This window comes from Atractosteus spatula, chromosome 6, assembly GCF_055471065.1.
Source record: "Atractosteus spatula isolate fAtrSpa1 chromosome 6, fAtrSpa1.hap1, whole genome shotgun sequence".
Classification (NCBI taxonomy): Eukaryota; Metazoa; Chordata; class Actinopteri; order Semionotiformes; family Lepisosteidae; genus Atractosteus; species Atractosteus spatula.
In genome coordinates this window covers 15,325,550-15,351,629 of record NC_142711.1, presented here as the reverse complement: position 1 = coordinate 15,351,629, position 26,080 = coordinate 15,325,550, and the positions used below count along the sequence as shown (strand labels likewise).

Here is a 26,080-nt window from a genome sequence, read left to right as displayed (position 1 = left end):
CCTGAAGCTTCTATGACCTTGGTTCTCTGATCAATGTTTTCACACCATAAAAGTCTTGAGGCTGAAATCAGTCTAGGTCACAGTAGCCCTACATTAGTTCTGTCTGAATTAATTAATGTGTATAGTGTTGTCATAACTCTAACTACCCTACATCATAAAGTACAGACACACTGACTTGACACTACAGTACATTAACACTGCACTGAGAGAGAGAGAGGGGTTAATACAGTACAGACACACTGACTGGACACTCCAGTACATTAACACTGTGCTGAGAGATAGGGGTTAATACAGTACAGACACACTGACTGGACACTCCAGTACATTAACACTGCCCTGAGAGAGAGAGAGGGGTTAATACAGTACAGACACACTGACTGGACACTCCAGTACATTAACACTGTGCTGAGAGAGAGAGGGGGCTTAATACAGATTCAAAATCAATTGAACTCCATAGCAGCAACTTAGAATTTATTTAGTTTTTAGTTTTAGTCACCTGTACAATTATATTCACACCATAGATATACACAGAAAGCTGATATATCTGGCCCTGAGTCAAGCATTTTGTTTTTGCAATCATGAGACTGATATGAGTGATAAACACAATGTAAAATAGAATTTACTTAGTGATCAGCCCAGTGACTTAAAGAGATTTGAAGACGTATTGTAACACACTCATTGTAACACATTACATTTCAAAATGTAAGTCATCACGTGTTAGCACACCCCTTTGTATTGATAACTGCATGGATTGTGAATGTGCAATAACACGAGATTCTTAGTTTATTCGACGTTTTGCTATTTCCTCAACAGGGTATACACAAGTATACACAAGGGTATCACAAGTATAAAGTGTAATTTGTACAGCAATGATAACGGATTTGACATTGCGGTGACATTGTATGCCAAGACATACTGATCAAGTGTTTGAAAGGCAGTTAAACCCAAATGAGACATTGTTGGGCTCGCACAGGATCATGCAATCATTATACCGAAGGAATATTAAAGCGCCACTCCCCAGGTGCAATTGAACAATCGTGGGCACTTTAAACAGTCAGTCCACTGGCCAATCATTCCAGTCGTGGTTTGCAACCAAACACCCCCTTCCCCCCTGTTAAAGCCTCGGGTTCCTTTGCTTGAGGACTAGTGCTCCACGCGTTGTGCGGTTTGTTTGCCTGTCCTTTATTCGGCGCTCCGGACACACTGCTCCAGAAGCAGCGGAACCTGGCGAAAGATCGTCGGAAATTGGTCTTCAAGAGTTAGCAGAGTCGGGAGCGACAACTTAATTATAGAGCCGGAGTGATCTACATTCGAACCGGGACTCCACGCCATTACAAGTCTTTCGTTCAGCTTTTTTTGGAAGAGATCTGAGGACCCCACGCTAATTAAGCAGTTAGTCTTAAGGTTCGAAGTTCTTAGTGTAATTAAATCTACCTCTACCTAGTGGCTAGACCGACTATCCCTAATAGAGGGACAAACCTGACCTAACCACGTTATCTTATCAGTTACAATGGCTGACTCAGAGATTGGAAATATTTACATTGCGTGTACTCTCAAACTAATTGCTGTTATTAATAATCGCTTGTGGTGAAGGTTGACATCATATTTTTGTTACCATTACCAAAATACAGCAGTAATTAATCGCGCTGCTGTTGGGACAGTGCGATATTATTTTATAAGACTTTGACCCTCTGAGAGTGAGAGTCAAGGTGAGACGCGTCATCGGTGCTATTTCGTCACGCTGGGTCTGTTATTCGACACGGTCCGATTCCAAGAAAAATTGGTTCCGTTTAATTGCCCATTGAAAAATCTGATAAGGCTTAAGTAACAAATATACCCAGTTGCTTTTAAAAAACATACAACAACATATTTTCTCTGGGCTTAATTCCGGTAGTTTGAAGTAGATTGTGGCGCCATGTGGAGATTACCCATGCAGTCCAGAAGGACCGGGTGACCCGTACGTCAGTCCGCCTCAGAGGAACTAGCTAGGTGTGACTTGCCCTTTAACAGCCCAGAAACCGCTCTCTTACTCGCTCTCTATCTTTTCCTTCTTTTCTCCTTCCACCTCTCCTAGCCCCCCTCTCTCTCTCTCCGCCTCTACCCGCCCTCTCCTTTTGCCTGACAGCCCCGGTTTCTGTGCTTCAGTGCCGTGCCCGTCCTCAGCGTGCGCAGTCACTCCGGTGAGTCTTGGGGAGAGCTGGGCTCTGTGTGCGTGTCTCACTCTGTGTGAGGGAAGCAGAGTGTGAGAAAGTGTGAGAGATGTGAGAAAGGTTTGCTGCTGATGAATTAAAATTACTTTTTACATGTTCTAGTTCCTTCAGCAGTCTACCTAGTTATCATAAGTTTTGCGTGATTGCCCTTTAATTTCCTAAGGACATTCTCATTAGAGAGGAAGAGAAGTCGCTTATCAGATTATCGCTAGCCAGGAGTGAGCGGATTATTTAAGTGGGTCACAGATGCGTGCAGTATAATTTCCGACTCACTGCTACATAATTCGTTTCAAACTACAGTGGGTCGTGTCTCTCCACACGCCACACTGTCCCCCCACCCCTGCACTGACCTGTTTGACTGTTATACACGGTCACTTTTCATGTTGCACAGTCAAAAAATAGCAGCACCTCAATGACAGCGCTGTGCGCTACACTGCACTATCTAGTTCTGTTTTTTTGTTGATTTGAAGTGTAAACTGATTTGGAAATGTAGCGTAAATTACAAGGCTCAACAATTTATCGTCCCGTTCATTATTATCGCTGGGCTGAAATGTGATAAACGATAGTGCGACGTTTGAACTGTGTGCACTGTGTCCAGTTAATAATAATAATAATAATAATAATAATAATAATAATAAAAGGGACACTAATTTATAAATTAATCAAATGGCAAGACGAAGATACGACCCCCGACCTATATCCATATCCCGTTAACATAAAATAACTATGGAGGATATGAGTTAATAACTGCATATACATACTTCCAACAGTTTACAGACAGAGCCCGTGTAACAACAACGACAATAAGAAGAAGAATAGGTAATGGTTTCATGTTGTTTTCCATTTAAACAAAAAGTACGGAAAATCACACATTCCTGGACCTGTAACATAACAGGCTGAAATATTTCCTGTTCATCATAACCTATACAGTAATGACGGTAACTTGTGAGTTTCAGTTTTTAATGTCACACACGACAGTAGCTCCAGTATATTCTCTGTGAGCACAGAGGGGGCAGAACATGAGCATTTATAACTACACTGTACAGTTGCAGTTCAGCGACAGTTCATTTGGGCTACGATACTGCCGGTGAAGAATGTGTTTTGTTATAAATACTATAGTTTTCCACACATAGTGCTGCACTGTGGTGCTGTGCCGTTTACTGTTCCGTTTGTATGTGGACACATGTTTCTCAATGTGAACACCCGTTACCCCTTGATATTACTTTGAAATATACTTGCGAAGACTTACAGTAGCTTGCTCCGTTTCGCGCCGTACGTTTTGCAGCGAAGGTTGAGCAAAGTGTTTATGCCTTTAAAAAGAATCAAAATTGTAGTGACAATGAAAGGTACAGTATAAATAACGTCTGCATTCAGACAGTGGCAGTCAAGGACACAGATTATAACTGTATACAAGCTGTGCCAGTTTGGGCAGTAGATTATAACTAAGCAGTGATAATATCACTGTAACACTGTCTGGTATTAAGTTGGATGACATTGTCTAAAGAATAGTGAATTGTGATTAAGCCTTATGTGGATTCTAATGTTCCGAGAAATAACATTTTTTTCCCTAAGGAAAAAAATCATAGTCATTGGAATTAAACTGAAGAATAAACCCTAGACCGTAGGTTTCTGTATCAAAGAGTAGACATGAAAATATCGCCCTGTCAACACAGCTCCTGGTAGAGGTCAGGGTGAGCAGAATGAGGAATCAGCTTTCTCAGCTACTGGGAACCATTCCACGGCAAAGGGCAAGAGCACAGGCATGACGGATTCCAGTCGAACTCAGAGGTTACAGGGTTAAACTCCCCAGATGAAGAAAAATACCTTCTCAACAGATCTCGGTATCCCAATATAGATAATACCTTCCACCGAAGACAAAAATACTTTAGGATCCTCCGTGCTCTTTAAAAGAAAACCTTTCGTGTAACGAAAGCACCCCCTTCCAGGGCTCGCGTCCGGTTGCTTTCGGGCTCCGAGAATGCACAAAGCTTCTCTCTTCTTTTTCATAACTGGAAAGTTGTGGGTTCAAATCGCACCTGAGACACTGCTCTTGTGCTCTTGAGCAAAGTACTGCACGCGAATTGCTTCAGTGAAATACTGCGTTTTATAAATGGTTGCAAATGTATGACGCTTTGAATGTGAGGAGGGAATCCACCTGTGACAGAAAAACGGCGGCACATTCCCCGTGGGACACTGGTATCCTACTGACTCGAAAACACCCGGAATCCCTTTTTTGTCATAGTTTTTTTTTCCACTTCAATTTTACAATTGTTAAGATCCAGGGTCCGATTGTATCTTGTGATCCCACTTCGGAGAATAATGTACTGTATGGATGTAAAGGTTAATGAACCCCACTTTGTAGAGTTTCAGTCTATCTGAAAGGAGCACTAAAACGAGGGCCACCACAAATTCCTTGGATCCTATTTATACGGCGCAGCCGTGTACACATTTATCAGTTTCCTGCCTGCGTGTCTTCAGCGAGACGCGCTCTCTCTCTGTGGGTGCGACTCGCCGACTGTGACAGATGTCCTAGAACGGGCTGCTTCCCTATGGTTAGAAAATCGGCGTCCGAGCAACAAAGGACCAAAAGGGTAAAATCCAAACTGACAAGAGGGAAAGGTAAAAAAAAAACCCTGGGCTGCGGATCTGTGAACCTGCGGAACCTCTCCGGGTGAGTGGTTTTCAACGCCCAGAAATGGTTCTGTTTTTATTGCTTTTGTATCGTCGAATTAAGCTCTTGCTCACATCTGGATATGGGCCCACCTGTGCACAGGACCGTTCGGCTGTCATGTGCTGCAGAGCCCGGCACAGAAAAGACTGAGCGCGGCTGCGGGTGTCGAAAACCAGTAGTTCAGTGTCGCCCTGAGTGCAGAGTCTTTACTCCGCGCGTCTTGCCCTGTTCATGTCGGGCGGGGGGAACTTATTCTTTAAAAAACTGGTCTTCGTTCCACCTGCCCGCTCTGCTCCTCTTCAGCCAGCGGAGTTTAAAAGGCAGCATATTTCAATTTTCTATCTTCCGCGAAGTGAGATGTGACCCCACGCGCATTTTTCCATTGAGGGAACATTGGCATTGTACAGTATTTGGTAGTAAAGCAGAATGTTGAAGCGTCGTGAGACTTACATCTGTGGCAAACGTGCAAAGTCCAAAAATAGATGGTATGCATAATACACAGTAAACAATTTAAAACGCCAGTTAGATTATAGCACAGCATTCTGCTTTAGGGGGGCATGTTATAGCTCAGGGGGCTGCGTGCTCGCCCCAGAGTGAACGCGAGTAATTTCTGGTATTCAATCGTAATCCAACCCCCCAGTCCAAACCGCTAAAGTGAGACGCTACAGAAGCTTCGCACTGATCTGAGCAGTGCCGCCTAGCTTAGCTGTGACGATCATCGTACATTCGCCTTTCACGTGTATCTCCAATGGTGAAGAAAGTCGGTCAGAGGCAAAGTTTGGCCGATATTACTGAAACAATGGATTTTAATCAAACGAAAAGACGAAGCTACGACCCCCTACCCATATCCATATCCCGTTAACAAACAATAACTATCTAGGACGCTAGTTAATCACTGTATATACGTATTTTCAGTGTAAAACACTAGATTATAACAGTTTACAGACAGCACCAGTGTAACAACAACAGCAACACTACTAGAAGTGGGTAGCTGCGTCAGCATGCGTAGCCTGCAAAGGAACAAGTGAGCCTCACACCTGAAGAAGGCTCCACAGCTGAAACGTTGTGTTTTCTTTCTTCTCTTTTCAGCATGGAATTAACAACACTACTACTACTTATAATAATAATAATCCTTACACTTATATAGCGCTTTTCTGGACACTCCACTCAAAGCGCTTCACAGGTAATGGTGACTCCCCTCCACCACCACCAGTGTGCAGCCCCACCTGCATGATGTGATGGCTGCCATAGTGCGCCAGTACACTCCCCACACACCAGCTCTCAGTGGGGAGGAGAACAGAATGAAGAAGCCAATTCAATTATTCAATTCTAACTGTATACAGGCAGTGCCATTCTAGAACACTAGGTTATAGCTGCATATAAAGAGTAGTGAATTGTGGTCAAGACCTATTTGTGGTTGTTAATGTTCCGACCAATGACATTTCGTGCAACAGCACAGGCATGATGGATTCTTGTCGTACATGATAGGCACCTGTCATCCATGATCCTCAGAGAAACTGCTATTCTGCTAGAATGGAGGAGGGGCACAGGGTCAGAGCAGGTGGGTGGGGGGGGCGGAGGTATCCCATAGAAAGTCTGCAGAGGAGAAACACTGGAAGCCAAGAACCCCAGGGTGAGACAAAATGTCAAAGGACTGGAAAGGAAAGGATTTATTGCAGCTGTAGGTGACTGTGATGTAACTGGACTCCATGAAATAGGACTGGCTGGGAGTGGAGGCGACAAATACAACATCTTCCAGGAGAAGTTCAAGTAGGGAGCTGCATGAGCATGCGTAGGCTGCAAAGGAACAAGTAAAGGTTTATTCCTTGCTGAACGGAGAGGAAAAGAAATACAAGATTTTGCCTGTGGAGCCTTCTTCGGGGAGCCTTCTTCTTCACACCTGAAGAAGGCTCCACAGCCGAAAGTCTGTGTTGCTTTCCTTCTTTTTTCAGTATGGAATAAACCTTTACATCTTCCAGGAGAGGCGGGAGACAGAGAAGAGGTGTAGCTATTAAATTTACAAAGGGTATCTTCAAGGAAGAAGCTTGACCTGCACGACTCAAGGGTCTCAGAATCGCTAAAAACAGTCCAGTGATAAGAGTTTGCTAAAAACCAAATCCAGATAAATACTGCAGTCTTATTCAGTGATCATTCGTGTTAAGGCCGAAGTGGTTCTCTTACATTTCCTGAAACAGACAGAGGCATCAGGATTGTTAGCACTTTAAAATAAAATGGAGCACAATGGTTGACAGGTGCTTTCATCCCCGGTTTGGCACAGCAATGTCTGGAGGGCATGTCTGGAGTGTTTCAAACAATCCACAGCAATGCATTTTTACCTATAATGGATTTCAGCACCAACAGTGAAACATGAGCATGAGGGCACATATGAAAACTTCAAAAAAGTTTATCTGAATCTGACCGGGAGGTGCTTTGTTACACAAAGGGTGGTGGGAGCATGGAACAAGGTGCCCCGCCATGTTGATAAGGCCAATACCCGGGCTTCTTTTGAGAAAAAGCTGGATGAGATCTTTGGATCAATCAATTACAATTTAAGTCTTGTGTGGGAAAAATGCTGGACAATGCAGGGCCTGATAATCTTGTAGGTAAAAGCTTGGCTTTATCATGGTGGGAGAAAAAATAAAGACATTAAGTACAGTTTCTAAATGTCTACAAACAGCAGCTGCAGTCACCAGTAGTGAGAATGTGTTTCTTCCATCTCTGGACCTTGAATACATGAAAATTACATTCATACAAAAATCATAACCTGTCTGTTATACAGCACTAAACCAAAAAGAAAACTCAAACTTTCTATAAGTCCAACGTCCCCTGTATGATATTCTCTTTCGCACCTAAAAAAAGAACCAGTAGACCGTAATCACTATAAATCAGTATACTTGTCAGTGTCAGTGTCAGTGTCAGTAACACTATCTGGATCAGTGTCTGTGCTTACGGACTCTAGCCCACATTCCTGCATATACTGTAAGCTCTCTGTGTCCGATAGAAACAGAGGGTGAGAAAGTTCAGCCACAGTCTGGAGTCTGTGTAATGTAATTTTCAAAACCCAGGTTCAAGTAATTAAAAATTAATCAAACACACTGACTAAACAGATCTCTCTGTCTCTCTCTTCAGTGGTTCCTGCACTGTCCTGGGTTATTCTCTCCCAGCTCCATCAGCTCTCCCCCTGCAGGCCATTTGCTATGTCAGGATCCACCTCTGTCTCCCCCAGTGGCTCTCAGGTCATGCGCCTCAAGGAAGGAGGTGCTGGTTTTGGGGCGCTGCGCCAAGAGGAGAACGAGGAGGCTAACATGCTGTTCCAGCTCCTTCAGGATGCCTTGAGAGAACTGGGGCTCCCCCTGACTCGGGATGGGACGCTCCAGGGGGGCGCCCCCACAGCTGGTAAAATCCCAATAAGAGTTGGCGTTGAGGAATTCTGTGTTGTGGCTGCAGCTGAGAGCTCTATTGCTCCACTGACCACTTATTCAGAAAAGAGAGAGTGAGTGGTGCCCTCTCACCATCAACAGAACAACAGAACATCACTCTCGCTTAGTACAAAGTGAACTACTTCACTTTCTGGGTGTGAGAGGGCGGCTCAAACAAGATTGAGAGATTTGAACCACTTTCCCCACAGTCCTCTTAGTCTCCTGACCGCGTGACAGAAAACAATTGTTCAGTTTATGATTTCGAAACCAGGAAGCAGTGGCTTCCAGCTTCGGGACTGATTGGTTGTTTGCCTGTTTGGTTGTTTCAGAATAGAGGGCAGCTCTTCACCTGGTGGAGAGGGAAGTGACTGCTTGTCCACACAGTCATGGGTTAAGAGAATCTGTGAGGAACTGTGGAATTGCAGGAAGATAGGCAGGACGTTAGTAGGAGTGAAAATGCTCACATAACCCCAACAACTGTCTAATTCCACTGTGGAGAAACATTAACTCCACCCAGCATTTGGCACAAGACTGACTTCTTCAAGCAGAGTCAAAACTTCAAAGAGCATGGCTGATCAGGGGATAATCTTTCAGCTCTTCGCCTCAAACTGAGCTTTGTGAAATTAAGACTCACAGTTTAGTTGCTGATGCAGACAGATTTCCTTGCAAGCTATCCAGGAGTTGTAAGATAACGACTGGAAAAATAATGACAAAAAAACAGCTGGCTTGACTTCTTTCAAAATGTTTTCAATTAAAAATGGCCAGTGAGATTAATTAACTTTCTCTCTCAGTACAGTGTTAATGTACTGTAGCGTCCAATCAGTCTCTGTATTTGTCCTGTATATATTTCTCTCTCTCCAGGTGATTCCTACACTGCGATGTGTATCTGTGTGCTCGGCTCTCCTCTCCCTTACTTGTCTCTGCTGTTAGAAGCAGGTACAGTGTCTCCAGGTAAGCCAGCTGTTTCGTATCGACTCACTGCCTGAGTGACTGGATATATATGTTACCTGTGGTGATGGCCTGAGCTGTGTAAGAGGAGAGACTGATTACAGCCGTGGGTTCAATTAATGAACTTTTGCACATGAGTATAGTTAAGAATTAGTACCTGTTAACAAGGTTCTGTACAGAATTCCTCTTCTGTCTTGTTTCTGTTTTCTGATCCCACAGTCAAATAAGAGCTGTTGCAGCTGTTCCTTGGTGTGAAATCAGGGTCAATTTCTTCGATGGCAAAAAAAAATTAACTTGGCAGCTGTTTGGCACAGCTGATAACAATGACCTTATCTAAAGGGACAACGAAAAGTGCACTTGTTTTGACCTTAGCCTATACTAGACCATATTGTGGTAAATCATGCTTTAGTCTGCTGCAGTAAATCAGAGGGAAAAAATCAAACTGTTAATAATAAGGGGATGTTGATTAGTAATGAGAAAGAAAAATGCCAAAATGTTGCTCTTCCTTGAGTAAGAATTTGAAAAGGAAATAAAAGTCTGCAACAAGGGTCAAATTAAAAATAACAGATAGAATTTATCAAGTTGAATTTCTAAACACGCGGTAACATGACCTTTTTGTCTGGACGTCATGGCCCTACATTACCCGAGAAAAAACGATCCGTCTCTCTTTCCCATTTGGAAAGCGGACTTGGGCTGTATGCCCGAGTCAAGAATGTCACTCAAGCCCTTGACCTCTGCAAATCTGACTTACCCTCTGGTTTCTTACCCTCTCTGCCCCTTTTTTCCATCTGCTGTTCCAAAACAAATCTTGTTTATGTCTGCCTTTTCTTCCATCCCTGTCATGTTGCAGTACTGTACTGTAGTGCCCAGTCAGTGTGTCTGTATTAATCTCTCTCTCAATAGTGTCAATGTGTAGTGTAGTATCCAGTCAATATGTGCATTAACCATCCTGTCCTAGTGAAGTGTTACTAAATTAACTCCTCTCACCCAGTGCAGTGTTAATGTTCACCTAATTTGATAGTAGTAGTCAAGGTGATCTTGACTGCTCAGGTCTTTGCATAGGGAACCCTACTCCCAACAGTCAGCTGCTCCAGGTTTTGTGGGACTCCAGAGAACGTGGGCCAAAAGCACTGCTCTACACTCACCCCTTCTCTTTCTCTCTCTTTCAGGGGATGCCCTCCTGTGTCTCTCCCCCACTTGGCTTTCTTGCCGCCCTTCTCCTCCCTCTACTTTACTGCTGGTCCATCGGGCTGTGTCCTTTGATTTGGGGGGCCGCACCCAGTTGTTGACCTTTGACCCCCCAAGGCAGGTTACCTATTTTCTCCCCTGCGCTCCCTGGGCAGACCAGATACAGGAAGTGACCCGGGAGCTGGATTGCCCCATGGGAGGCTCAGCAGATCTCTTCCAGTTCTGGGGCGACACTCTGAATGCCCGGATTGCATTACAGAGAGGGGGTCTCTGCTGCCCCCCTACTTTGGCCGTGGTCCTCAGTCCCCTGCCAGACAAGCTAAACTATGGAGGGGATGAGGCTGGGGTATGCATTGTGGAGGTGACTGACTTTATGAAGGAGGAGGAGGAAGAGAGGGTGAGGAAGGCAGTGCAGAGCTTCCTGGAGTCCGCAGTGGTGCAGAGATCAGGGAAGGTAAGTACAGGGTGGGTCGTGTACACTATCATGGTAATTAATAGTAGTAATGTTAACATATTAGCATACAGTATGCTTGAGGATATAATATTTTTTTACATGAAATACATGAAAAGTATATAATTGCAGCAAGAGAAATAAGATTAAGTTACATAACATCAGTCAGATCTCAATTATAATATTGAGTTCAGTTGTGTCAGAAAAACTAAGCCGGTCATTCTTTATCGAGATAACTATTCAATATGAGATTTATAAATGAAGTATTTAGGGTAATTTGAACCAAAATTAGGAAGCGTCTTCACAGAAAGTGTAGAGAAACTGTGATTGTCTGGGATAAACCGGGAAGCCATGCTATAGAAGATGATGCCATGGCTCTATAAAGACATGGCCAAAAGCCATTGGAGGAAAACTGCACTACTGGGTCACTAATGAGCTGAACACACCCGCTCTGGTGTTTGTCTAAATTCTTATTGCAGAAATTGGCCCATTCTACAGTGGTAGAACAATTACAAGGCAGAAAAGTCTTGCAGATTAAGTCTTGCAGAGCAGATTAATGAGAGGAAGTACCCAGCTCTCTTATTTACAAAATAGTAAATTTTGCTGAGAGGCAGCAATACTTGAGTCTTGTGTCAGTACCATGTTACTATACTGACTGGGTCTTGCATTACAATAGCCTTGCCGGTCAGTGCACTGTTATAACAGTCCAGTCTGTTAATGTGGTATTAAGACAATCTAGTCAGTGCAGCTTTAAAATAGTCCAGTCAGTCAGCTCAGTTTTCTAATAAGTCTAAAAGTGCAGAATTAATTAAAGCATTGTATTATCCAAGTGTGAATGGAGTAGCTTTAGTCTGTAAATGTAGTTCTCCATCTGCCCACCAGGTAGTGCTGAAGTCAAGCAGGGCCCAGTGGCCAGGCAGGGCTGGAATTCCAGTGCGCTTCCTGGACCAGAAAAACTTGGAGGCAGTGTGGGCAGGGCTCTGTTCTCTGCTGCCTCTACTGGAGAAAGGGGAGGCTGCATTGCTGGAGGCCTACTGTCCCACCTTGACAAGGGGGGCTCGGGTTCGACTGCAGAGCTGGGAGGGGTATCAGGGTGAGAGAGGGAACTCGTCTCCACATCTGTCACAACATGACCTAGTGGAACATAGCTCACATACTCAAAAGCAGTACACTACAGAGTTTTAGTACAACGGTGACATACAGCACAGCACAATGTAACTACACAATCCCAGTTTAGTATAGCACAATACAAACAGTATAGCATAGCACAGTGTAGCCATATGCCTAGTGCCATGTAGTGCAATAGTGACAGTATAGGAAAGCACAGTGTAACTACACACATAGTTCAGTACAGTACAATAGAGACAGTACATCACTGCACAGCATAGATGCATGCCTGGTTTGTTATAGTACAAGAGGAGAGAAGAGTAGAGTGCAGTGTAGCTGTTGTCATCTCCTGTAGAAACCATCTCTGTGTTTCAGATGCGAATATTCCAGCTCCTGAACTGTCCATGAAAATCTGTGCTGTCGTTACCAGATCTCCACAGGATGTCCCTCTGCTCTACAAGGTGAGGCAAAAAAGAAAGACCAAGAGAAAAGATCTCCTAGCCTCCTGGTTTTAACCTCTTTCCCTTTTCATCTCAGCTGGTGTGCAGGGTTGGTGTCAGTGACTCTCCTCTCTCCCACCGGGACTCCCTCCCCCAATCACTGGACACCGCGCTGCGAGAATGGGGCTTCTCCGATCCCTCCTTCTGCCTCTCAGTCCGCCGCCTGCTATCCCAGACTGCGCAGCGATGTCTGCGTGTTGTCATGGATACTGAAGCAGGCCTGTCTCCCGAGCAACGTGGAGGCATAGCCGCCCAGACTGATCTCATTGGTGAGCACAGAACGAGAGCAGACATGATTCCTGGTCAAATCTAGTGGGTTTTCTGGCTTCAGTTGTTTCATGATGATAAAGTGAGTCCTTAAAGGTCACGAGATCAGTAGTTTATTCTATAGTCACACAGCCTTCTCCTTCCATGCTACTTGATGTTTGTTTTTGTAGTGAGCAGGTTGGAGTGGTAGTGAATTTTTCTTACACGTTGATTATGTTATAATCATATATGTCAAGGGTCATAAACCACAAACAAGCAATTGAAAAAGTGATACAGTATTCACACTGTTATAGTTATTTCAAACCTGAATGATCCTAAAATCTTCTGTCACCTCAAGTACTGTAAGTCCTCATTTCGAATGTTGTGTACAATATGGGTCACCTCCCCCAGCCACCCATAACATACTTCTTACTGTTTAGATCAGAACATAAATTGTTTTGGTCAAAGTCTCAGAAATGTGCCTAAACACCCTTCCCTCCTTGTGGAATGAAATTTCAGTTGCCGTGTTAAAAAATAGCAAAACTGTCCTTAAACTCTTAGGCCAGGCATGGCAGTGAGATCTTGCGATCTTTTGCCACACGAACAGTGTCAGTTTCAAGTTGCAAGGAAAACAAAGGCATACCTCTCACTGTGTTTTCTCAGACAAAAAAACTTTTGTGCAAAACTGAAGCTCTTCCCATGATATGCTGACTTTCTGAAGACTTTCTCTCCTGTAATAGAAAGTTAGTGGACCAGTGCCTTGTGGCCACATCATCAAGTTACTTAACCTCCTAATGTAAATTTCTGAGGTTCAAGCAATACTGTCTTTGCAGGAGTGGACATGCTTCTCTGCCTCTCGAATGGTAGTGCGGAGCTGACCCCTGTGGTCCTGGGGCTGCATTCCTGGCAGTGTCTTCAGAGCTGTGCCCTGGGGACGGCTGCAATGACAGGGAAGGACGAGAGAGGAGAGGCAGAGAGCCCTGGCTCCCTCCTCCACACCCCCCTCACTCGCTCACAGCGCCACCTGCTGCGTGGGAAGAGTGTGCTGGTGATTGGGGCAGGGAGGATCAGCAAGAAGTTCGTCTGGGAATCCGCCAGAGACTATGGACTGAAGGTAGCAGGCTGGAGAGAGTGAAAGGGAATGACAGAAGGGAAAGACTAGTTAGGGGAAGAATGAAAGAGATTAGAAAATAACATGAAAGGAAGGACAACATCACCAGTTCCCACCTCCTTCTGCATCTGTAGAATCCAGTCATTGAGTGTCTGTGTTTTATTATATTAACCCACCCCTCTCTTTCTCTTTCAGATCTTCCTGGTGGAGTCAGACCCCTCTCACTTTGCAGCAGGGCTGGTCTCCAGATTCCTCGCCATGGATGTGACCGACCACCAGCAGGACGAGGAGCACTGTGCTCGCATCTGTGCTTGGCTCTCACAAAACGACCTCCAGCCTGATGGCTGCCTCTGTTTCTGGGATGACTGCATCGTCCTGGCTTCACTCATCTGCCAGCACCTGGGCCTCCGCGGCCCACCTCCTGAGGCTGTCCAGACCTCCAAGGAAAAGAGCCGTACCCACCTCCATCTTCTGGGGCTTTCTTCTTCATCCCAGGATGTAGGGTATACATCTAGAATATCCCGCAGTGCATTTCACCAGGACCACAACTTGCTCTCCAAGCAGAATGTCCACCTTCAGTTACCCAAGCCACCTGCCTTGTCCCTCGCTTCAGATCAGGAAGACAAAGAGGAAGAGCTGGGATCTTCTCTTTCCCACAGTGTTGATTGCAATGGGAAGAAGAGTTTTGACATTGATGAGTTGGCGAAAAGGAAGGATGGGTTGGTGGAAAAAGAAACTGACATCAGGGAAGACAGTGAAGAAGCACTTAAAGGTTTTGCTGATGCCAAGCACCGATTTGATAATGAAGAGTATGCCAGTTTGGGTAACAACACAGAACAGGCAATGAAGGAAGGGGGGACTGGGATGAACGTTCTTTCGCAAAACAAAAGAGAAATGTTTCAGAATTTATCTTGTATGTGGAGTGAAGCTGATCTTAAAGAAAATGAGAACTCAGATATTGAGAAGCAGTTGATGGAGAAGATGGAGGAAAAAGCTGTAGACAGAGAGAACAGAATGAAGGTGGATACAAGGAATTTGGTAAATCTTCAGGGGAAGGACAGTACAGTCATAAAAGGTGATTTATTGGAAAAGAGGGAGCTTCAGATTCTAGTGGAGCAGACCAGGGATAAGGATTCTCCTCTAGTGAAGAAAGAATTGCCCCTTTCTCTGGCCGCAGCAGTCGCAAACCAGTCTTATCTCCCCATCATAGAACCCAAATCCTGCTTCTCTATACTGGCTCAAAATGAGCTCCTTAGCCCACCCAATCTCTCCCACAAACACCCCCAGCCTCTCACACTAGGTGTATCCCAAAGCCTTTCACTCAACAATGAAAAACTTCCCGAAAAAAACTCATATTTCTCTTCCTTTAGCAAACCCCCAAATCAATCCCTGAATTTGGTTCACCTCACCGAAAATAATCCCCAATCCCTGCCCTCTTTCCCCTTTGAGTCTGCATCCAAAAGTTTCAAAATTTTCAGTTCCCAGCACCCAGACCCCCTAGGCCCTCTTTCCTCTCGCAGTCGCTCTGTCCCACTGCTTTTCCCATCCCCCCGGATCTACGCTGTCCCTTGTGCACACGTGGAGAGTGCAGCCGACATCCAAAAGGTTGTGACAGATGGTGAGATTGGGGATGGCAGCATCAAACTCCGCTTCCCTGCCATAATGAAGCTGGAATACGGGGCCGGGGCCGTGGGCGTGAAGCGCGTTGATTCCCTGTCCGAGAGCCTGGCCCACCTGGAGAAAATTGCAGGTGACCTACGGGAGGAGACGGACTACCCCGGCATTGGGCTGGGTTGGGGGAATGCCATGACCCTGATGGAATATATTGGGGGCACAGAGCATGACGTGGACGTGGTCATCTTTGATGGCAGGTTGGAGGGAGCCTTTGTGTCTGACAACGGCCCAACAAGGGTCCCCGGCTTCACCGAAACTGCCGCCCAGATGCCCACTGGCCTGCCGCGTGATAAGGAGGCGCAGCTAATCGAGGCCGCTTACCGCTGCTGCCTAGGTTGCGGCCTGCGGGATGGGGTCTTCAATGTGGAGATGAAGATGACCCCTTCAGGACCCAAGCTCATTGAGATCAATGCCCGCATGGGGGGATTCTACCTGCGCGACTGGATCCGGGAGATCTTCGGGGTGGACATCCTCTTCTGTGCCTTCCTGATTGCCTGTGGCTTGGCTCCCCGCTTGCCTCCTCAACGTCTGCCTGCCCTCTGCCACCTGACAGGGGTGATGTGCGTGGTCTCCCAGCACCTCCACGCCTTGCGCACCACGGCCAGCCCCCCAGTGCTCAGGGAGCTGCACCGCAGGGGGGTGCTGCGGCTCTGTGAGATGGAGGAGGAGCTAATCGCTGGAGAGTATGAGGAGCCCTACTGCAATGTGGGGGTGCGTGCCGAGCGCCCCCAAGATGCCCGCCTCTCCCTCCTCACCCTCTCCCAAGCATTGGGCATTGACTCACCCCACTACCCCGTCAGCTACTTCCTGTCCCATTTTAAATAGAAGGAAAGGGGGGGATAGGTGACACAAGGGTAGGGAAACAACATTTCAGTCTTTCAGATTGGATTACAGTAAATTATATTGCAGCATAGTACTGTGGATCAAATCCTACTGGAGTCAAATGTAGATTACCTTAGATTAAACTAAAGAGCATTTGATATTCTAAAAATCTGGGGAAATATCTTCCATTCCATTGTCTGCTCAGGATATTGTAGGCAGGGGAACAGTGATAGAAAATGGGATATCCGGAGAGATTAAAGCTGTAGTTGTGTAATTGCGCAAAATCCTCTACATTAAGTCAAAGCAACTGCACTGATATTAAATTTCAATATTGTGGTTTAAAGTAAATGGAAGCACACTATCAGTTTCTGAGAGACAAAAATAGTTTCATCATTAGATTATAATACACTGGATAAAATTATCTTAGACCATATCAGATTACAGCCATAGATAATTACATTAAATGCATTATTACTTTACAGCTGAGCACAGTATGTTGCAATGAACTGTATTGAAAGGCAGCACATAAGTCTTTTATACTGAATGGACTGATGTGAGTTTGTATTATAATCACTAGTATTGTACAAACACTCACCTCCATTGTGTCTGAATAGGGTTAATTGGAATGTTGCTCCTCTTGATTTTTGTTCTCAGTTAAATAGTTAATTAACCTAACAATAGGCTACAGTTGTCTTCCTTCATTGTTTTCATCTTTTAAAAATTTTGAGGGCTGCCTTTTAATTATTGTGTTTCATACATATCTTCAAATATCCAGTTTTCACATTTTCAAATATAAAGATAAACAGTTCCTTCAATTAAGAGCTCATTTACTGTAAATAAACAGGAACAAAAGCCCACAGGTGTGTAGACACCCCTGCATTAGAAGAACACTACAACAATATAGTAGTGTACTCTAATATATTAGTGAAAATACATAGCTTGGTGCATTATTACTACAGTACAGTATGCTATTGAACTAGAGTCCAGTTAATTGGGTTGGAACAGTGGATCATGACATTTTAGGCTTAATATTTTTGGGGCTAAAAACTTATTTCTGAATTTTGTGTTCTCTAGCCACCCCACCCAGGAACTCCTGTCCATTGCCAAGTCGTCTTTTTCCTCTCTTCCATTTTTGGAAAAAGAGAAACACATATCAAAATATATTTTAAAGGGGCAAAGTATAGGGACAGTTGGGCAGCTCTTCTTGACTGGACTGGACTCCTCTGAGTGACGCTCACACTTGCCTTGCTGGGTTGTCCTGAATAACGGCACGTGCTGAGCAAATAAATCTGAAGGAAACTTCCAGAATATGTCATTTGAGCTCATTGGATTATGCTACATTATTCCATTTTATGTAAGAAAATTTCCTTTTTAGACAGAAAAAGGCTGCTTAAATACAGACATGGAATGTTGTCTGTTACACTGCAACAAATTAAAGATGCTGTAAAGATGATTGGCTCAAATCAGATCTAGATTTTGTGCTAGATGTTGAAGTAGGCAGCTGCGTCAGTATGTGTAGGCTGCAAAGGAACAGGTAAAGGTTTATTTCATGCTGAAAAGAGAAGAAAAGAGACACAATGTTTTGGCTGTGGAGTCTTCTTTACCTGTTCCTAGATTAGAAGATATTAAGTTCACATTAACCACCTTTTGATAATGCTGATTCTAACTAACTAGCAAACTCGGGGGTCTAACTTAGAGATCATACTTAAAATCTTTGTAGTAGCAGACGAGATTAAAGTAAATCACTATACAGTGCCTTGAAAAGTATTTACCAATCCTTCCAATGATGTCTCATTTTCTGAATTTCAAAACGATGTATGTTTTTCATCAAAGCTTGAATGCTCAACCCAAACTCTTTTATGAATGAAAGATGTTTTCTTTGAGTACTCATGTTTTAATTAAAATATTCACTTTAAAATTAATTTATGCAATATTTTCAACTCAGCAAAATGTGATATTTTTGTGAAATGGTGAATGCTTGCAGGGCACTGTATTCTAGATTGAGGATACAGACTAAATAAACATCAAATTACATCAGTTTATACTAGATTAACAAATGATTAGAGATTTTTAGAATTGATCAGTAGCCTGAATTCTTTTTTGCAATAGAATATTGGATGAGAATGGTTTTATACCATAACAGTAGAACAAAGGAGATTGTATTATGTTCATTATGTATTATCAGATTGTATTAAGTTTCTAGATGAGAATACACTTATTTTAGACTACAATGAAGTAAAAAATCTATTAATTTAAAGTTAAATTGGAATGAAGGTGGTTGAAACTAAACATTGTATTTTTTCAGCCTCTCTCAATTATTGTTCTTCATAGGTTAGGTTATGTCTAAATTTGGTATAAAACACAATAAGTATTCCTTTAGTTTCCTTTAGTAGATTTGTAAATCACATTATATCAGGGTGACACTAGGTGAAGCATGACATTAAAGCATACACACACATCCAAATTAAGGAGATCAATTTATTAAATGAAGTTGATTTATGTCAAGGGAAATCAAAAAAAATCTGTTTTTACTCATTTCAGGCAACAAAACAGAAGGGCATACAAGTGGAAATGGCACTAGAGCACATTCTTTTTTCTGGTCATGTTTGGTCAGGCTTCTCTGTGGGGCCTGGTCTCTCAGCCTGAGGATCACTGTCACTTTGCAGCACCTTAGGAGTGAGGGGCTGAGGGCAGAGGGGAAGGGGAAGTTTGGATGGCCAGAATTCTTGATATGGAATTCTCCTCATGCTCTAGGGTCATGGCTCAATAGCGACTGCACTTTATGGATATCCCATTGCAGTAGGGCATATGCATTTGATTTACATTAAGAAATATGGTATTGACATCGCAAGATTATATATTATCAGTCTCATACAAACCTTCTAGATTACAGTCATTTTATACTAATCTTCAGGATCACATTACTTCAGTAGTATTAATTGTCAATTACAGAGGAGGAGTCTCGTTGCTCTAGCTAACAAGAAGAAAGATGCAGACATCAGACAGAACTTTCATGGAATTTAAAATAGTATTTTAAAATCATGTCCATAGAGAACAGCATGTTAATATTCCAATTCATTTCACATTTGTATTATTATTATTATTATTATTATTATTATTAATAGTAGTAGTATTTATCAAACATATGGTGTACATCCTGGAATTCAATGACTTTTGCTATACAGTAGCTCCAGCAGGCTGCAAGAGGGAACAGAGTATTCTCGTGAATGAGACAACAGCCATGAGATCTTCCCTTTCTTATAGTTGATTGTTATTATTACAAGGTATGATTTTGGCTGATTTTTTTCCATCAATTCAAAAAATAATAAATGATCCTGAAAATAATATTAGTTCATGTTTTATTATATAAATATGACAACAAATTCAAGTGACAGAACATGGTATCTTATTTATTAGGACTGTACTATTATTTTAGTGCTGTATTAATTAGACTACTTCTCATTCAGAATATGTATTACAGAAGAGAAAATTCATCCTTTTCACTAATGGGAGGTTGTATACTGTAAATTATGATCTAATCATTAATAATAGGCATTAATATCATTCACATATGCTACATTCTACCACAGAGAAGTACCACAATGCATGCAAACAGATATCTTTGACAAGATCAGTGGCTGTCAAAAAAATCTTTAATCAAAGCTCTACTGTCGTCATCCTATAGACCAAAATCAACTTTGATCAGTGATTGTGGATTTAGTGTGTCGTTAAGAGGAAAAGAAGACAATATCAATGTAACCATACAAAAAGGTACTCCTTCCACCTGATGGAAGGAAATCAGTAAATCCCAAATTTGGACAGGGGTTGAATTTTTGTGGTAAGTCTCTTATCTCGTAACCCCCTGACAAGCTAGTGGCTCCCAAGGATATTTTCTATATTTTCTAATACTTATAAAAAATCCAATGTGTCCAACCACCCATGTTCCCAAGACGTTTTTACCAAAGACAGCTTAAGACAGGCCTCTTCCACTCCTCAAAACTGAAAAAGACTGTTTGAGGGCCTATTTCAGTATGAGCACAAAATAGTGTAGACATTACTCAATGATGAGGTTTTTGAGGTGAGCAGGATACCAGACCTTTATGTATGCATACAGGAGCACAGTACAGAAGACAGGTCTGCATGTAGCTGAAAAAGAACACAGCAGTGTTTCCCTTTTTGTATAGTGAGAGTCACACTAATTGAGTCATACAAGAGGACGCCAAAACAATAGCGGATATTCCAGCAGAAAAACATCTACATGATATTTTCCTAAGCATTTTCAGTTTTTTGCGTACTAAGAGAACATTTAGTTTCACAACGGACTGTCTATTACTTGATAAAAAGGGAGTCGTGAGCGATTGCAGCTATCAGCCAGCTACTCACCAAGGCTAAGGATAGTTATGAGAACAGAGCCTGTTGTTCTTTTCTCAGAGCACAAAATTCTTAACCCTTTCGATTTCCTCAATAGAGTATTTGCAAATTTAAGAATAATATGGACTGAAGAAGAAATCAAACACTGACTATCAAATCCAGTGACTCTTTGGCAGTGTTTACTGGGAAAATAAGTGCTGTCAATGATGAGATGGAATATTTTTACACAGTACAAATACTGTGTACAAATTCACAGGAAAATGGACCCACACTGAAATGTGATTGCTCAAGAACAAGCTAGTATATAACACACCAACCTAATGCTACAGAAGACAGGTCATCTCCGTAACATACACCACACACAGACCATTTTCATAAAGATGTTTCAAGGAAGAAGATCCAGTACAGTCCTGTAACTCCCTGCAGTCATAAATATGACGAAAGCCTAAAACCTCAATGTGACAATTTGGGCGAGCTAAGTCAGCCCTAGCCAGGGTGTTTCAGCTGCATGCACCAGGCAGGGAACCATCCTCACAAACAGTATAATGTCTCTAAAGAACGTGCAGAACGTGCCAGTCCTACAGAACACTAAAACATACAATATCTCACCCTGGCACCCAAGCTGCAGTATACGCAGAAATTCTCAAGCGATAGGATAGTTTAGCATATTAACTGCTTCATCCCACAGGAAACAAATTGATCGTTATTCCTTTTGCCTGCTGGGAAATGGAGTTTCCACTTGGAGGCAAGGTAAATGAAACTACAAGCTTTAGCAGACTGAGTTATAGGCTGTAGTAGTTCAGGTGGGTAGCTGCGTCAGCATGCGTAGGCTGCAAAGGGAGGGTAGACGTTTCTCAGCAATCCTGGCCCAGACCATACTCTCTCTACAAAGCTGTGTCACATTCTGCAACACTTTTCAAAAACTGCAACATAAAAACTTCACCAGGCCCTACGTTAGACAGGCATTCACCCCTGAATATTCATAATGTGCTACACAGCAGTATTGATTTGATAACAGATTTTAAATTTGGTGGGCTGCAGTACTAATAAGTTCCATGACTCTTTCTTTTCTTTCACTCTTATTACAATTAAACCAGCACATTCTCATTCTGAAGGCTCTTCTAGTTCTGATTTTATTTCTGAGCTAGTTGGACATTAGTAAATGTTTAGACAAGTTAACAAAAGTGCTTGCAGGAAGCACAGTGCGCTATGTTGTTTCACAGCTCTCTGCTCGTATACTAATGGGAGCATAGCCTGTCCTCTTTGTACAGTCAGGTCTGTCTGTGTCTAGTGTCTATGGCGAGGCTGCAATCACTGAGCCTGTGCTTTGTCAGGGTCTTATTTCTCTTTCTTGTCTTTTACCCTGGTCAGATACTCAGCTAGTGCGTGTTACCTTTTTAGGTTCCTGTTGCAATCAAGTGTGTGTTGTGTTTGTGTTTCTCCCCAGTGGATGGGGTAGTGTAGTTTCATTTGTGCGGTGACTTGGATGATTTTGATTTATGGTGTTTGATCAGTGCTGTCCTGAGGCTGGTTGGTATCACTATTGTTTATGTCAGTGACCTTCAGGACCAGCTGGCTGAGGGGGGCTCTTCTCTTGGCTCGGAAGGGACTTGTGATAGGAGTTTTGGTCACTGCTTTTTAGGTGTAACCAATAATTTATTGCTGTTTTCTGTAATTGCTATCGGCCTAATCCAGCTCAGCGTGCATTATTAGGTATGTTTCTCTGCACATGGAGGATGTTTTTATAGAATTCCGTGTGCAGGGATTCTATAGGGTGTTTGTCCCATGTGGTGTAACCCACATCTGTGATTGGGCACAGACACACTACAAGTGCAACTTTGTTGTTCTCGCATATTTCTAACAACTATTTCTAACACCTTTGATAAAGCCAAATGATTATAAAACCATAATTACATCAACTACTAAAAAGAAAAAAAAATTGCAGCAAAACAATATGTATAAAAATCTTATTTAAAATTTAAAAACTTAAAAAACATACATAGTGGCTTAAAATATTAAAAACCCACAAGTACTAAGTTTTTTGATCGCTTCTAAAAGCCACACATTCATTCCAGTCTTTAGCTTGTGAATGTCAATAATTCCCAATGTAAAGTACTTTCAACCATGAAAGCCACAGTTCTTAAGTGGTACGCCTAGGTCTCTCTTTCAGTTAGAATTGATTGTTCATAGTGCTGTCTGTCACTTATCTGTTGCTTTTCAGTGCCTTCTGCCCCTAAGCTCGGTTTAGACAAAAATGAACATTTTGTTATTTTGCAAATAAATTTGTAATAAAAATGTTATTCTGTTATTTCAAGGATTTTATTCAAACGATTACAGTATTTGCATAGTGACTATATCTATTTGGATTCCTACGGGTATATACATTTAAAATATAACTTGTTTACCCGGTCAGTTTTGTGTGTAACCAGGAAGACGTAAAAAAGGAGAGATGCAGAAGGAAAGGTTTGGTGTGGAGAGGCAGGAATAAGCAAATTTGAGGAATACAGAGATTACCTCCTTGAATTTATGTAGCATACAAGTGCCTTGCAAAAGTATTCAGACCCTTGACCGATTATTTCATTTGACTAAATTACAAATCCTACATTGAAATCTTGTTCTCTGTGATATTTTTCTTTCGAAGCACTGAAACTCCAAATTATTTTAATGTGACATTGTTTTATGTTAGAAAGTATTCTTAAGAAAAATAAAAAACTGAAATATGCCGTTTGCATAAGTATGCGATCCCTGAATACTTTTGCAAGGCACTGTATATATAAGGATACTGTTAGTCCCTATATCTTTACAATATTGTAGGGGTTTGGTGAATTTATTGGCACAATATTTAGCTGTAACAGTGGATTGCGTGAATTTACACTGGATATTAAGAATCAATCGGTAGAGCAACAAGGAGTCTTTACAACACACGAACACATGTATTGATATAGTGAAACATAAAACATTCGAAGCTGAAAAGATACATAAAAAGAGGGATATTACCTTAGAATACCGTTGGTTACACTAAACCTCACCAATCCTATTAAAATAATTTACATTCAGGCACTCTTAAGTAACTACGGCTAGTTGAGTGAATTAATTTGATATTAACATGTGTTAATATAACAGTTTTATTCTCGAGAGGGTGACTATTGATTTATACTCATCTACCACTTCAGATTCGCAGACAGATGGGGAACAGCTGACCGGATCAGTTGCCCATGCTGGCTCGGTGCCACTTCAAGCCTCAGGCAGCTCGAAGTGTCGGCGAGAGAGCTGCTGTAGCCTCGCGCTGACAGTCGAGTCCCTCAAATGGATTGTCCGGTTAGCGTTGAGTTGAACTCAGAGAAAGTCTGTGCACAGGGTGGTGCCTGCTCAGTCGGGGCGAGTCACCGGGGGAAAAAAAGGGAGAAAGTCGGTTTGCTCCTGGCGTACCGGCTACTGTTGAACAAGGCTCTGTTCGTGTCGACAAAAAACCCCAAAACAACCGTAGTGCTCCGGTGATCAAATGAACGCAAGATGGTAGCTAGCTGGTCCCAAGGTCCTGCTCCAGGCTAGACCTCGGGCAGAACTCTGTCCTTCCTTACGGGCTTACCCGCTAACTCAGTCCCAAAGTTCAGACTACAAGTGTGGCAGGCACGTGGTTCTGTTGTGGCGATGCGCAGCTTTTTTAACTGGGGAAAACAGGGCTGGTGATTGGTCAAGAGGCTGCCAGGTGGAGTGGGTACCCACACCCGACAAGCCCCTTGGTTGGTCATCCTGTTAGATGATTGATCGTGCCCTGCGACTTTTTATGTCCCTCTCCCGGACACCTACTGCTGAATAATGCTCCAGCAGTGGACATCTATTAAGGGAGTATTGATAATGGATCTGGACTGTGCCGGGAAAGATACCAATATCCTTACAGTTACTTTCTTTCTAAAGTTAATGAAACTCCGGATGCTGAACTCGATCACGCCTTTTAGACCTTCTACACCCGTGATAAGGTGAAAGTACCTGGTTGTCAGGGATAAAATAAACGAGTCCTCCCGCTCTTAGGCGTCATCACCGCCGTTAAAACCCACGGCGAAACTCCACGGGGATGCGCGCGGACTGATTCAAGCTCTGGTTCGGACAGAAAGACCCGCGGAGAGTCCCAGTCCGAACTGGTGAACTAGAGACAGGTAAATGTAGACTTGCATGCAAGTGCTCGCGTATGCGAGGCAACTCTTGGATTGTTTTCTGCAGCGGAAGTGACCCAGCCCTGGTACTGGGGACTCGCGCACCTGCTATTGCTCACTATAGCTAAGCTCTTAATTGAAACCAGCTAACAATCTGTATGATCGCGCAGGTCAGCGCAGAGACTCTATAAACCTTTACTCTACGGTCATTTGTTTGCTGTCTGACCTTCATCAGGGGTTTTTTTTCCCAGAAAAATATACTTTAATAGGTCACACCAGTCGTATTTGACTTGTATTGCATTTAAATCCTTTACATATGTTCAACGTATGCTGTCTACCTGTGGTGTGACTGCACACAGTATTGAATTACAGTTTATAAAGTACAACTGTATCTTACATATACAGTCATGTACTACTCCAACCGTTCTGCTAGCAGGTAGTTCAGCATATTTGAAATGGTAAGGGAAATATACTGACACATCTGTATTTATGTTTAGGTTAAGATGTATAAATATGTAATTGTGTGATTGCAGTAGATCTTTTCTCCACATGTCTGGAGGTCTGTCTGTTCTGTACTAATTATTTTTTTTATCAGTATTTATATATTTGGAATGGTAATGGGTAATCTTTTTTTTTTTGTCAGAAAGCTAAATACAGCAATCCTATTCCAGAAGCACAGGGTGCAAAAAAGTGTCTTTCATTGATTAAATCAATAATTAACAGCAATGCATTAACACCAAGAAATGTGACATTTTGGGTGTGGCAGGAGGAATCTGGGGACTCAAAGCACACCAGTATGGATGCAACATCCAAACTCCACACAGAAGATACCTCCCGACTCAAATCAGACCATGGAGGCCAAAGTGCAATAAAACTACACCCACACATCCCCCTTGACAGCCTGAACCATTTTTGTAAGTGGCTTTAATGTTTATAATAAATGTGACTGGAAAAGTACAACAATGCCCCACCTTGAGAGCTGACGTTCCTATTGAAGCTAGTGAAAGGACTTCTTGGCTTCTAAAGAGAAATGTTGCAGGTTCCAGCTGTGGAGTCAGAGAGGCGACTAGGTGTTGTTGGAGCGCCAGTGTCTCTTTTATCAACAATTGTCCCCATCACAGCATCGCCTGCTCCTGATGCTCCAACACCTGTCCCCTTCACAGCAACACCTGCTCGAGGCACTCCAACATCTATCCCGATCGCAGCAT

At 42.9% G+C, this 26,080-nt stretch overlaps 1 protein-coding gene across 2 annotated transcripts; it reads left to right on the top strand.

Annotated features, from left to right (window-relative positions):
- The first annotated feature begins 1,887 nt into the window (after positions 1–1,887).
- Positions 1,888–19,689, top strand: LOC148832044 (carnosine synthase 1-like). Of its 2 annotated transcripts, none has more exons than XM_088919473.1 (9): positions 1,888–2,180; positions 8,011–8,277; positions 9,162–9,251; positions 10,418–10,890; positions 11,770–11,980; positions 12,370–12,455; positions 12,532–12,763; positions 13,574–13,854; positions 14,047–19,689. In XM_088919473.1, the coding sequence occupies exons 2-9, from the start codon at positions 8,079–8,081 to the stop codon at positions 16,348–16,350; spliced, it is 3,876 nt and encodes a 1,291-aa protein (XP_088775599.1). In that variant the 5' UTR covers positions 1,888–2,180; positions 8,011–8,078; the 3' UTR covers positions 16,351–19,689. The 2 variants fall into 2 exon arrangements, with proteins under 2 accessions (XP_088775599.1, XP_088775600.1); XM_088919474.1 differs by lacking the exon at positions 1,888–2,180 and adding an exon at positions 4,161–4,881.
- The last annotated feature ends 6,391 nt before the right edge of the window (positions 19,690–26,080 follow it).